Source organism: Littorina saxatilis, unplaced genomic scaffold (genome assembly GCF_037325665.1).
Source record: "Littorina saxatilis isolate snail1 unplaced genomic scaffold, US_GU_Lsax_2.0 scaffold_1400, whole genome shotgun sequence".
Classification (NCBI taxonomy): domain Eukaryota; kingdom Metazoa; phylum Mollusca; class Gastropoda; order Littorinimorpha; family Littorinidae; genus Littorina; species Littorina saxatilis.
In genome coordinates, this window is record NW_027129325.1 from 17,501 (window position 1) to 30,164 (window position 12,664).

The 12,664-nt window shown below is 43.3% G+C and overlaps 1 protein-coding gene and 1 non-coding gene across 2 annotated transcripts; both read right to left on the reverse strand.

The window, feature by feature from the left end:
• Positions 1-5,590: 5,590 nt before the first annotated feature.
• Trnat-ugu (transfer RNA threonine (anticodon UGU)) lies at positions 5,591-5,663 on the reverse strand. The gene has a single exon. It is a non-coding gene; the product is annotated as a tRNA-Thr (tRNA).
• A 2,492-nt stretch (positions 5,664-8,155) lies between these two features.
• LOC138957598 (keratin-associated protein 4-5-like) lies at positions 8,156-12,652 on the reverse strand. The gene is made up of 3 exons (XM_070328688.1): positions 11,905-12,652; positions 11,569-11,653; positions 8,156-9,921 (listed from the first exon to the last, which is right to left on the reverse strand). The coding sequence occupies exons 1-2, from the start codon at positions 12,398-12,400 to the stop codon at positions 11,613-11,615; spliced, it is 537 nt and encodes a 178-aa protein (XP_070184789.1). The 5' UTR covers positions 12,401-12,652; the 3' UTR covers positions 8,156-9,921; positions 11,569-11,612.
• Positions 12,653-12,664: the final 12 nt, after the last annotated feature.

Below are 12,664 nucleotides of genomic sequence, written 5' to 3' on the forward strand. Positions count from 1 at the left end.
TAGCCTAAATAGATTGTATGTCTGTAAGCGGGTATATGACAGAGCAAAAGGACACTCGATAAAAGGATCACTTTATCAAATGGACACTTGATCGAATGGACGCTTGTTCGAGTAGACATGAATTCTAACGGACCTTTGATCAAGGTGGCATTTGATCGAAGGTTTTCAAAAGACATGCAAGCACACATTTTCGAATGTTTGTAAAAGAGGTGTTGAGCAAGACATGATCGTACAAAGCGTGCATGTGGTTTGTACTGTAGGCTACAGGGCCGGACCAAGTTCGTTTGAGGGGGGGGGGGGGGGGGTTCCAACTGAAGGCAGGGGTCCAAAGTCCACATTTTTTTTTCTCTGAGAGGTACATTGGATGGCCAGGGGGGGGGGGGGGTCCGGAACCCCAGGAACCACCCCCCCCCTCCAGATCCGGCCCTGGGCTATTGCTTGATTGTTTCTGTCTGGTTCTTTTGTGTGCGCATCACGTATGCTTTGTTGTCTTCTTGATCAGTAGTGAAATGAAGAACGTTTTTGCTGTTCAAAATCACGGAGCTTGTATCAAAGCGTCGGTCGATCGTCTTCTTCTTCTTCTTCTTCTTCGTTCATGGGCTGAAACTCCCACGTTCACACATGTTTTTGCATGAGTGGGGTTTTACGTGTATGACCGTTTTTACCCCGCCATTCAGGCAGCATACGCCGATTTCGGGGAAAGCATGCTGGGTATTTTCGTGTTTCTATAACCCACCGAACTCTCACATGAATTACAGCCCCCATCCATACCCAGTCAAGGGTTATAAAATGGCAGGCCACCCCTTTTAAATCAAATAAACCTTCTTACTTAATAAATACACCTTTTAAAAACCAACCCTTTTACCCTAAAAGTACTTTTAGATGTCCGTAATCTATGAACTCGGTGCCTCACCGAGCTTTTAAGTTATTCCTGGAACAGGCACCCATGCCAGCTGCGCCATTGGCTGACGGCCGGGGCGTAGGCGGAGTGCCTGGCTTGCCAGTAAATGTAGATATACATATTTGTGTGTATGAATGTTCGTTGTGTCACTGTGGCATAGCCTTTTAAAATGTAAATATAACAAGACGTGCGTACTGTATATACTGGTTCTTATTTTCTCTCTGTATAAAGCTGGATCATCTGTTTTAACCTTTGGTTTTATAAAGTGGATCTGAAATTTGTATCTCTTTAAAAATAAACGTTTTCTTTTAAACAAAAAAACAAACCCTACCCAAAAAACGCTTTTGAAGACAATATACACAGAAACGAAGAAACGAACCGAAATCTTTTAATAAACTTTTATCGCCACTCTTACCCGCTCCGACATCCTCCCTCCCTCGCCCCTCCCCCACCCCTAACACATTACCTATTTTCCTGTCCCTAATAGATATTAGTATCTGTGAGGACGTAAAGGACCCCCACAGTTTCTTTTCACGGCGAGCCTCTGACAAGTGCATCGCCCACTTCAAAAGAGATACGGAACTTCCTTCACCCAAAGGGAGACTGTTTGCAGCTGGTTACGGCTGGTGCACACCAGTATTTTTAGTTTACAGATAATGACTAGACACGAAACACAAGTCCATCGGCAACAAAGACTTAACTGGACTATGACAATAACGTTGCTCAATAATTGATGAAAGCTCGCCCTGTCACACATTCAAAATGTCCAACCTGTGTGAGCTTTGGCAGTTGGACCTGAAAGACTTGAACAAACGTTTCGTTGTCGAAGCAACCCTCCCGCTGTGCACGTACGTCAAAGAAATACTCGACAAGATGAAGTTGTATCCGTGTCTTCTGCTGGTTGTGACTCTCTTGGGCTGGGCGTGCGACGGGCGAAGTGGCGCAGTGGTAAGACGTCGGCCTCCAAATCGGGAGGTCGTGAGTTCGAATCCCGGTCGCTGCCGCCTGGTGGGTTAAGAGTGGAGATTTTTCCAATCTCCCAGGTCAACTTATGTGCAGACCTGCTAGTGACTTAACCCCCTTCGTGTGTACACGCAAGCACAAGACCAAGTGCGCACGGAAAAGATCCTGTAATCCATGTCGGAGTTCCGTGGGTTATGGAAACACGAAAATACCCAGCGTGCCTACTCAACGAAAGCGGAGTGAAGCTGACTATGCTCTCAGAGTATTGTTTGGGGAACCCAAATGGGCAAAACGAGCTCACACGTCACCAGAATGTTTGGAACGCTAAAGAAGAAGAAGGTTGGGCGTGCGTGCCTGTTTAAAGTTTCCACGAGCAGGTCTGACATATCTTCATGCTTCTGTTTTTACATTTAGTCCATATTTGCACAAAAGCGGATTCCAAGAAAACAAGCCTCCAACATGGCAATACCCCCCCCCCCCCCCCCCCCTCAATCTCCCTCTTCTTCTCGTTTCGTTCTGCCTTGAATGTGACTGAACCTAAGTCTTGTTTTGAGGTTTGTTATTGACATGGGCAAAACTCTGTAAATGGATGGGGGTCCCGGGTCAATTTATGTGCAGACCTGCTAGCAACTTACTGCCCTTCGTGTGTACACGCAAGCAGAAGACCAAGTGCGCACGGAAAAGATCCTGTAATTCATGTCAGAGTTCGGTGGGTTATAGAAACACGAATATACCCAGCATGCCTCCCCCGAAATCGGCGTATGCTGCCTGAATGGCGGGGTAAAAACGGTCAAACACGTAAAAATCCTCTCGTGCTAACAACATGAGTGAACGTGGGAGTCACTAAGCCCATGAACGAAGAAGAAGAAGAAGAAGGATGGGGGTAAAAGTCTTCCAGATCGTTGACGTGGGACTACCCAGACGCCCACACGCAGGAACTTGTAAGACAGCCAGCCAGTCAGGCAGTAATCAAACACGTGTTTGGGAACGAAAAAATAACTTTTCAAACCCGTTTTGTGAGCGCATGTTTACATTAGCTTTGTTACATTCTTTCACTCTGCGCGCTTCAATCTTCTGTAGATAGCTCTTTGTGTGTTAGTTTGTTTGTTGGTTTGTTTGTCTGTGTGTGTGTGTGTGTGTGTGTGTGTGTGTGTGTGTGTGTGTGTGTGTGTGTCTGTGTGTGTGTTATGTCCTCCTCTTCCTTCCCTCCTTATATTTAGTCAAGTTTTGACTAAATATTTTAACATCGAGGGGGAATCGAAACGAGGGTCGTGGTGTATGTGCGTATGTGTGTGCGTGCGTGTGTGTGTGTGTGTGTGTAGAGCGATTCAGACTAAACTACTGGACCGATCTTTATGAAATTTGACATGAGAGTTCCTGGGTATGAAATCCCCGAACGTTTTTTTCATTTTTTTGATAAATGTCTTTGATGACGTCATATCCGGCTTTTCGTGAAAGTTGAGGCGGCACTGTCACGCCCTCATTTTTCAACCAAATTGGTTCAAATTTTGGTCAAGTAATCTTCGACGAAGCCCGGGGTTCGGTATTGCATTTCAGCTTGGTGGCTTAAAAATTAATTAATGACTTTGGTCATTAAAAATCGGAAAATTGTAAAAAAAAATTAAAATTTATAAAACGATCCAAATTTACGTTTATCTTATTCTCCATCATTTGCTGATTCCAAAAACATATAAATATATTATATTCGGATTAAAAACAAGCTCTGAAAATTAAATATATAAAAATTATTATCAAAATTAAATTGTCCAAATCAATTTAAAAACACTTTCATCTTATTCCTTGTCGGTTCCTGATTCCAAAAACATATAGATATGATATGTTTGGATTAAAAACACGCTCAGAAAGTTAAAACAAAGAGAGGTACCGAAAAGCGTGCTATCCTTCTTAGCGCAACTACTACCCCGCTCTTCTTGTCAATTTCACTGCCTTTGCCATGAGCGGTGGACTGACGATGCTACGAGTATACGGTCTTGCTGAAAAATGGCAGCTACTTGACTAAATATTGTATTTTCGCCTTACGCGACTTGTTTTTGTTTTCAATTTCTTGTTCATGTAAATCACCCAGAACGAGAATGCAGTACGTTTTATTTTCACTCCTCAAAGCGACACCCACGCGTAGCGCTTACGTCTGCAGTTTTTAGTTAAAGTATAGAGACAGCAAGTTACAAAGAGGTCTAAATCTTACAGCAAAACAGGCCAGGTCTCTTAGGCCTAAAAAAAATTAGGTGTGGTTACGGTAACCCGACCTACCCTATTTTTAGGGGCCGACCCTATAACTTTTTATTACATTTGTCAAAAAAACAACAACAAAAAAACAACCGAGTGCAGAAAACGCAATGAAAGCGAAAGCGCTCGAGTCGCACACTTATTTCCCTGTCAAGTAGGTTTAATTTGTACACATTAAAAAAAAAAAGTTTTAAAAAAAAAAGTGATTGCCTACCTTCCTACCCTATTTTTTGGGGCTATGTTACCTTAACCACACCTATTTATTTTTTTTGGCCTTACTCCTCTGTGAGTTGGTCAATAACACCTCGGTGCCACACAGTAGGAGGATAGACCATTTCTGTGGATTCTCCTTATCTGGGACTATTTTCATTTCGAGCAGCGGGAGGAGAAAGTAGAGACAGCTCTGGGGTTTAAAGCACGAATGCACTTGGAGAAGTGACATTGGTCAAATGTGACAGCGACGGGCAAAATGGCATAGCGGATAAGACACCGGCCTCCCATGCGGAAGGTTGTGTTCGATTCCCGGTCGCGCCTGGTGTATTGGGGGGTGGATATTTTTCTCATCTTCCAGGCCAACTTATGTGCAGACCTGCTTGAACCTTACCCCCCTTCGTATGAACACGCAAGCACAAGACCAAGTGCGCACGGAAAAGATCATGTAATTCATGATGTCAGAGTTCGGTGGGTTTGATACAAACACAAAAATACCAAGCATGCATCCCCCGAACTCGGCGTGTAGCTGCCTAAATGTCGGGGTCAAAACGGTCATGCATGTAAAACGCCACTCGTGTCAAAAAATCACGAATGTACGTGGAAGTTTCAGCCCATATGAACACAGAAGAAGAAGAAGAAATCGTGACAACGTTGAGAGCGACACAAGTTTTACAACACACTTTCGATTTACGTGCCCTAATCCGTGGCAAGGTGAGATATTGCTGAGTTTTGTATGCTGAGCTTTTTGGACTGCACTGGGTCAAACCCGTTTACATACCAAACTGAACAGATTAGTTGACCTCTGAGTCTGTGTCTTTCGCCATTGAGGGGCTGACAGAGAGAATTGTACCGTATATGTATATGCCATGACAGTATGTACCCGAATAAAAAAAACGAGTACGAAAAAAAAATTTGTTGGCAGGCAAGTATAAGCAAGCAAGCAAGAAGCTGATTAACCCACTGAACATAGCTAAGGAACAAGTAAGGGGAAAAAGCGACGAAGTGGCGATGTTTTGCAACTTCAAACACCCGCCATTTGCAAACCTCCGCGTGAAGTTCCCAGACTGGCGAGAGAAATTCAAGTTTTACGCCCTCACGGCAAAGCCATTAGGGGCATGTTCCCGGGTTTTTAACCCGACTTTAGATGAGATACACAAGTGTATGCGTGTTTATGTGGTATCAGCCATCTGCACTTATGGCAGAATGACCGAGGTCTTTTACGTGCCACTGTGGTGACACGGGGGTGGGAGTTGGATACCCCGTGTCCGTCCCGGCCCGGGTTCGAACCAGGGACCTTTCGATCACAAGTCCAGTGCTCTACCACCTGAGCTACCCGGGCCCCCTGTCCCAGACTGGCGACAACTAATGACGTTTTTATAGTCCCCGGATGAACCTCATGAATATTCAAAGCTTCTTGTCGCAGTTTGCCCGAAGCTGATGTCTGATGGCGCGTGCAGAACTTGTCGGTGGCCAAACTCGCCCGTCTCCCAAAATGTTTCCCTATCTTTCAAAAGCACGTCTTGACTCAGGAACGGTCCTGTTGAATCTAAATGCGTCATATATCTTTGCTATCTTCGCCGTTGCTGCGAAAATTTAAACAGGGATTTTGGGAGTTTTTGATGATAAGGCCTATACTTTTCTTTCCATGGAAACGAAAGTTAAACAAAACAGATCTAGCTTCGCTTTAACGTAGGATAAAAGCATTCTTCGATTTGGACATAAACCATCACCATAGCTGCATCATTTTGTGCAGAGAGTTTTTGTTTTGTTTTTGGCTCACGAAGTGTAGCCTATGCGATCGTAACTTTGTCTGTCTGTGCGTGCGTGCGTGCGTATGTGCATGCGTGTGTGCGTGCGTGTGTATGTCTGTGGTAGAAACTTTAACATTTCGTCATTTGAAGACGTCACATTATGGCGTAAGAGGGTTAGACGTCACGCGAAGGAATGTCTCGGTCATTGTTATTTTGAGCGGGCCGAGACTATTTGGCAGTCGTGTCTGTATGTAGGCTACATGCAGACAGACAGATCTAGATCTAGTGTCTCTCTTTCTTGCACAGTGTCACCAATGCTTACTGTGTGTGTGTGTGTGTATGTGTGACGGAGTGATTGAGTTTGTGTTACTGTTTGTCGATTTCTTACGTGAGCCTTGAAGGCTTCGCCTCTTGTTTACATTGATTCTAGTCCGCACACTTAACAAAAATATGAAGTACGAATTGAATTCAGCACTCCTCTAAAAGCGGCGTACGTATGGCTGCCTGAATGGCGGGGTAAAAACTGTCATACACGTAAAAACCCACTTGTGCAAAAACATAAGTGAACGTGGGAGTTTCAGCCCATGAATGAATGAAGACGAAGACGAAGAAGAAGAAGAAGAATTCAACACAACACCATTCCACCCCGCAAAAGGAAAGTAGCCTGACCGTAGATTTGTCTGCATATATATTCAAGGGTACACTCCTTCTGCAGTTCGGCTATACCATCTCAGATCAGGCTATGAGTTTTAAATGGGAGAAGACCATTTCTTGATTTGGACAATAATATTGAACTTTTTTCTTTTAAACAGCAAAATTGGGATCAGCCTAAATGGCCGTACATTGCAGGGGGTTCTTTTTATGGCAGGTATATTTTGGTGAAACACAAAGGGACTAGAACAAAACGTCCTTTCCTGAGAGGTGTCCTCCCATCAGAGGGCCTTATTACGCAGGTACCACTGTGCTGTTCCTAACACTTTAGGCCCCCCCCAAAAAAAATAGGTGTGGTTAAGGTAACATAGCAAAAAAAATAGGGTAGGAAAGTAGGCAATCACTTTTTTTTTTAAACTTTTTTTTCTAATGTGTACAAATTAAACCTACTTGACAGGGAAATAAGTGTGCGATTCGAGCGCTTTCGCTTTCATTGCGTTTTCTGCACTCGGTTTTTTTTGTTTTTTGTTTTTGTTTGTTTTTTTGTTGACAAATGTAATAAAAAGTTATAGGGTCGGCCCCTAAAAATAGGGTAGGTCGGGTTACCGTAACCACACCTATTTTTTGTTAGGCCTTACCACAAACTTATGTAGGACTGAAATTTTATAGAAGGTTTACCCCCCAAAATGATACAGTTCTGCAAGAGTACCAGTGTGAATTATCATTTGTGTGTGTGAGAGTTAGTTTTTGGTTCGTGTTTTTTTATATTTTTTTTTCCTGCGGGCAAATAGCCCAATAACAACAACAATTAAAATAACAATAATTTGTGAAAACCTTGTGTGAAACCTTTGGAAACCTTTTCTATTCGCGACTTGCAGGTGCATCTTCCTACTGTGAGATTTCTCCGTCTGATTGTGAAGACACCTTAGTAGTTCGTCTTGTTCTAGGCAGGAAGAAGAACAGGCGACGGCACTTATGGCTAGACATCCGAAGTCTCCGAAATTAGAAACTGTGGAACGAGAGAGAGAGAGAGAGAGAGAGAGAGAGAGAGAGAGAGAGAGAGAGAGACAGACAGACAGAGACACAGAGAGAGAGACGGACATACAGACAGAGAGAGAGAGAGAGAGAGAGAGAGAGAGAGAGAGAGAGAGTGACAGTGAGAGACAGTGAGAGACAGAGATAGACACAGAGAGAGACAGAGATAGAGACAGAGAGCGAGCGAGAAAGAGAGAGAGAGAGACAGAGAGAGAGAGACAGAGACAGAGAGAGACAGAGAAATCGAGAGCTGTGTGTGAGAAAGAGAGAGAGAGAGAGAGAGAGAGAGAGAGAGAGACAGACAGACAGACAGACAGACAGAGACAGAGAGAGAGACAGAGAGAGAGACAGAGAAATCGAGAGCTGTGACGTGTGCTTCCGAGTGTGTTTGTTTATGTGAACAGCTTAGATCATGGGTCACTGAAGTGTTGCACAGACGGTCAAAAATAAAGTGCAAGAGAATGCACTCTAAGTGATATAGTACTGTTGCTTAGAGTCTGTAGGATGCAAAACGGCGAAAAACGCAAAAAGAAACAAGCGTTCCAGACTTTGACAGTCTTTCTGTGTTGGTTACCGCAAATTCTTCTGCTCATACAGGTATACCAAACAAGTTAAGGATATGTCTTCAGTGCTATTGATCAGATGTTTAACAGCCGTGTTTGGGTCACAGACTTATGTGTATTCAAAGATATGCATTTCTTCTTCTCAAAACCGTTGTTCCTGGATTTGAGCAATATTGTACTATGACGTCACAGGTCCTTGACCACGCCTACCCTCAAAATAGCGTTTTTGATGGTATGACTCACTTTCAACCGTGGAAACGGTGACTTAAACTGAACGATATTCAGATTTTTTACCCCAGAGAGTTTGTTTGGTATCTGAACTTACAGGGCATACCCATTCCGTGTAAATCCACCGGGCAGTCAGGCTGATTTAGCGTGTAAAAGAGAGTGACCGCCATATTGGATCGTGGTTCTGGATGGTGTTTTTGCCGGGTAGCTGCAGTTGATGTGCAATAAATCTAACACCTTAGGTAGCAGGCTCCCCACATTTTACAGAACAATGACAGAAACCCTCATCTGTATTCGTTTCAGTACTAAGAGCAAAACGAAACAGAAAATGGTCGCTGTAACGGTTTTCCGTTAATATTTTGTTATATCAAATCTTATCTTATGTACACGCATAACGTAGACACCAAGACATTCCAATGCATCCACACACATTGAGGCAACACTGTTTCAACATATTTTATGATAATGCATTCAAGTTGGCCGCATATTTTATTGGAATGAACTGACTAGCAGGGGGAAAATTCGGCCTGAATACGGCTGGAAACACAGAATCAGTCTATGTTTCTCGCAATACCTTTACACTCAGTTGACAAAAAAGGAACATAAGTAATTCTAACAACCAATACATCAAATTAAAGCTACGACCTTTAACTTTCCAGCAAAATAAGTAACATTACGTAAAAACCGATATTTATTTAATAGGATAGAAAAATAACAGTTCTAGCGAAAGCACTGAAACTTCTTCGATGCAGAAAATAACAAAACTCTCCAAACTGAGATAATCAGCAAAGGTATTTATCATACACATAAAAAGTAGAACTCGAGACAAACATTCTGATATGCATTACATGGGGGAACATTATACAGTGACTTAGCATGAAACGAAAAACTCTACCAACTGAGCTACCGGGCCCCCATCTGGGAATAGCGCGCGTCCTTTTAAACAATTAACCAATCAGGGTCCAGCATCTAAGACACACTTCCAAGTTTACAATAAACACAGCGATCCTGAAGGCAGAAACAATGGGTCAGGGGGAGATAATTAGATAAGGACTGAAAGAGAAAAACAATTAAATGACCGGACATAACATAACTCTATGAGTGTTGGCAGTTCACCCTGTCACAGTTAGAAAGTATGGGTCGTACAAGACCCACATCTTCTGGACTTTGTAGGGCAAAGAGTGATTCGGTGCAGGTCAATCAAAAAAATGTTTGCCCTTTGAATCTATTCTGCTAATACTGTAGACATTTTCTTGACAATTTCCTCATGGAACACGAAGGTTTTGTCATCCAATCCCAAGAAAACGTAGTGGCTCCTCACACGTTTCATCAACCGGACCTGAACACCTTCCTCTTCCAGCTTGTCGATCTGGAACAAATACAATAAGTACCGACTCATCCCTAAATCCGTTGCAGAGTATTATATTTATTTACTACCATGGAAGTTGATGTTAACCTGTGATTTGTAAAACTGTAAAAACATTTTACAAATTACGTCGAACCTAAAAACCACAAAGTAATACATGCCTTTTCATTTTATTAGTATTAATATTTGTTGTCCAGATCCCAGTCAACCAGGCCAAAATTCCACATGAAAATGAAAGTGTTTGAGTAAATCTGCACATGTTATTATTTTCTATAATTCGATTTCGAAGCGTGATAAGCGCAGATTTGTTTGTCTGTCGGTGTGTCCGTCACAAACATGTGCACGCGAGTTCTCAAAAACATTCTCAACATCGTAATTACCGCCAAGCTGATAGATCCCTGGACTTTCGAGATGACAAGAAAATATCGGGCGCATTTACGTCATTTGTAAAAAAAAAATGTTTTACATATCTCGCGGTGTGCCACGTGATTTGTAAAACAGTGGTTACAAATCACGCGGCGCGCCCCGCGATTTGTAAAATGTTTTACATTTCTACAAATCACGAGTCAACAGTTGAGATCAAATACATGACGTAAAAAGCTCTGTCAACGCACAAGTATGATTTGACAAAAATGTCATCTTTGTGTACACACGGTTTAACAACATTATAAGATGTTGGCGTGTGAAAGCAACTTTCTGTGTTTTGAGTTCATAAAATGTTGGGATAAGTATGCCAGGTTGCACAGTTCTGTAGGTTCCTCTCAGTATTCCACCCCCTTGGTTTTCAGTTGTAAATATCTAAGCTTAGTGATTGAATGTGGAAGCTACGTTTGGTCAAAGCTCACATAAGATTTACATCGTGCAAGCAAGGTACGTTGGGTCAAAGGTCACAGAAGATGTGCGTCGTGCAGCGAAGGAAAGAATCGCGATCTTGTTTCCGACTCAGTGCCTCTTTGTTTTTCATTAGACCTGTCATTCTGCTTGCTCGGCTTTGTTAGATGTTTGCATATCTCGTTGCGCTGTTCTTTGCTTTTATTATTATTTCTTATTTGCGCTTCGTTTAGCGATACAGCGTCTTGTGCACGGGTCAAAATGTGTGTGTCAGGGGTCAATTGGTTTGACTTGAACTTGACGTTCCTGTTTCTCTGAACGTCTGTGTATCGAAACACAGATACACGCACTCCATGACCTTGTACGAAGACAAAGCGTATCACTAGGTTTCATTTGTTTGTGATGAATTTATGACCTTTCATGAAGTAGTTTTGTTTTTTGTTTACTTGTGCCAGTTTGCCAGTTCGTTTTTTGGAACTTTGCAAAGTAGTGTCGTCTGTCTAGGTCTGGTGAAACGCCAATGAAAAGAGCCGAAGAATCCCCGAGCGTTTCTATTGGGTTTGCTTTTGATCATCCATGTATAGCCCGCTTCCTGCAACTATGGTAACCGGGGATTTATTGCATCGGGAACATGAGATTTATGTCCCAGGTGTTTGTGAATGAAAACTCGTGAAAATGATGACAGTATCAGTTATTGCGTGCTACACTAAGTAATATGCTATTACAGTACTAGCTATCAATAAATTGAAAAAAGTGATTGCGAAATTATCACACCGTGTAGTGTTGTGCTATGCATTAATGCGCTCAATCAAAACTTACTACTGCAACACAATGCTTTCCCTTGGCTGCAATCCCATTGACAGTCAACAGGTAGGCTCACACGTAGTCCCCAATCTTGAGTTCCCTGTTAAAAAGAAAATCTGTGTCAGAGTGTGTGAACTGACTTTAGTATTATATTCAAATTTTGAATTCCTCATTCTTTTGTTGAAAAAAGTATTCTTGGTGCATGTGAATGAGAGTGATCAATATAGATTCTGTACGTACGATTTTAAAATAATTATAGTGAAACCAGTGTGTGCAATTGCAACCAGTTTTACTTTTAGTCTTATGAAATATTTACATTATTACAATTCATGTTAAAGTCTTTAGGTCTACCTCTTTGCTGGATGGTCTGGCAGCTGTTGAGGCGTCGATGGCTGATCTGGCAGGTGAACGCGCGTAGATGGCTTATCTGGCAGGTGTGCGGGCGTAGCTGGCTGATGTGGCAGGTGTACGGGCGTAGCTGGCTGATCTGGCTGGTGTCCGGGCGTTGTTGGCTGATCTGGCAGGTGTACGGGCGTCGCTGGTTGATCTGGCAGGTGTCCGGGCGTAGCTGGCTGATGTGGCAGGTGTCCGGGCTGATGTGGCAGGTGTACGGGCGTCGCTGGTTGATCTGGCAGGTGTCCGGGCGTAGCTGGCTGATTTGGCAGGTGTCCGGGCGTAGCTGACTGATCTGGCAGGTGTACGGGCGCAGCTGGCTGCTGTGGTAGCTGCACAGGCGAAGCGTGTCCGGGGGCCGTTGGCTGGTCTGCCCGTGCTTGTCTCCGTCTTGGAGGTGCAAGTCGCGACACGTTCCAGTCTCCAGCAATTTCAGCATTTTCACAGTCAGCATCTTCTTGGCAGCCCTGGCAAAAACAAGAGCGCTCTCGTGTTGCAACCACGAAAGGTTGGATTCCCTTCACGCAGTGAAGTCTCTGGGTGTTCTTCAGTGGCTTTGTCCCTGTCCGCTCTGGCCTGTGCCTGTTCACATCTTCTGCAGGCACATACACAAACCGACGTTTGATGTGGCTGTGCTCATCCGTTCCTGCACGCGGAAGACAATTCATGTGTTGACATCATGACAAATAAACGCAACAGCTTTTAAGCTTAAGAAAAA

Excerpts from the sequence above, each read along its gene's own strand:
- LOC138957598 (XM_070328688.1), bottom strand. The coding sequence starts at position 12,400 with ATGCTGACTGTGAAAATGCTGAAATTGCTGGAGACTGGAACGTGTCGC. Across the intron at positions 11,654-11,904 it reads CCAGACCATCCAGCAAAGAG|GGAACTCAAGATTGGGGACT; the intron begins GTAGACCTAAAG and ends TCTTTTTAACAG.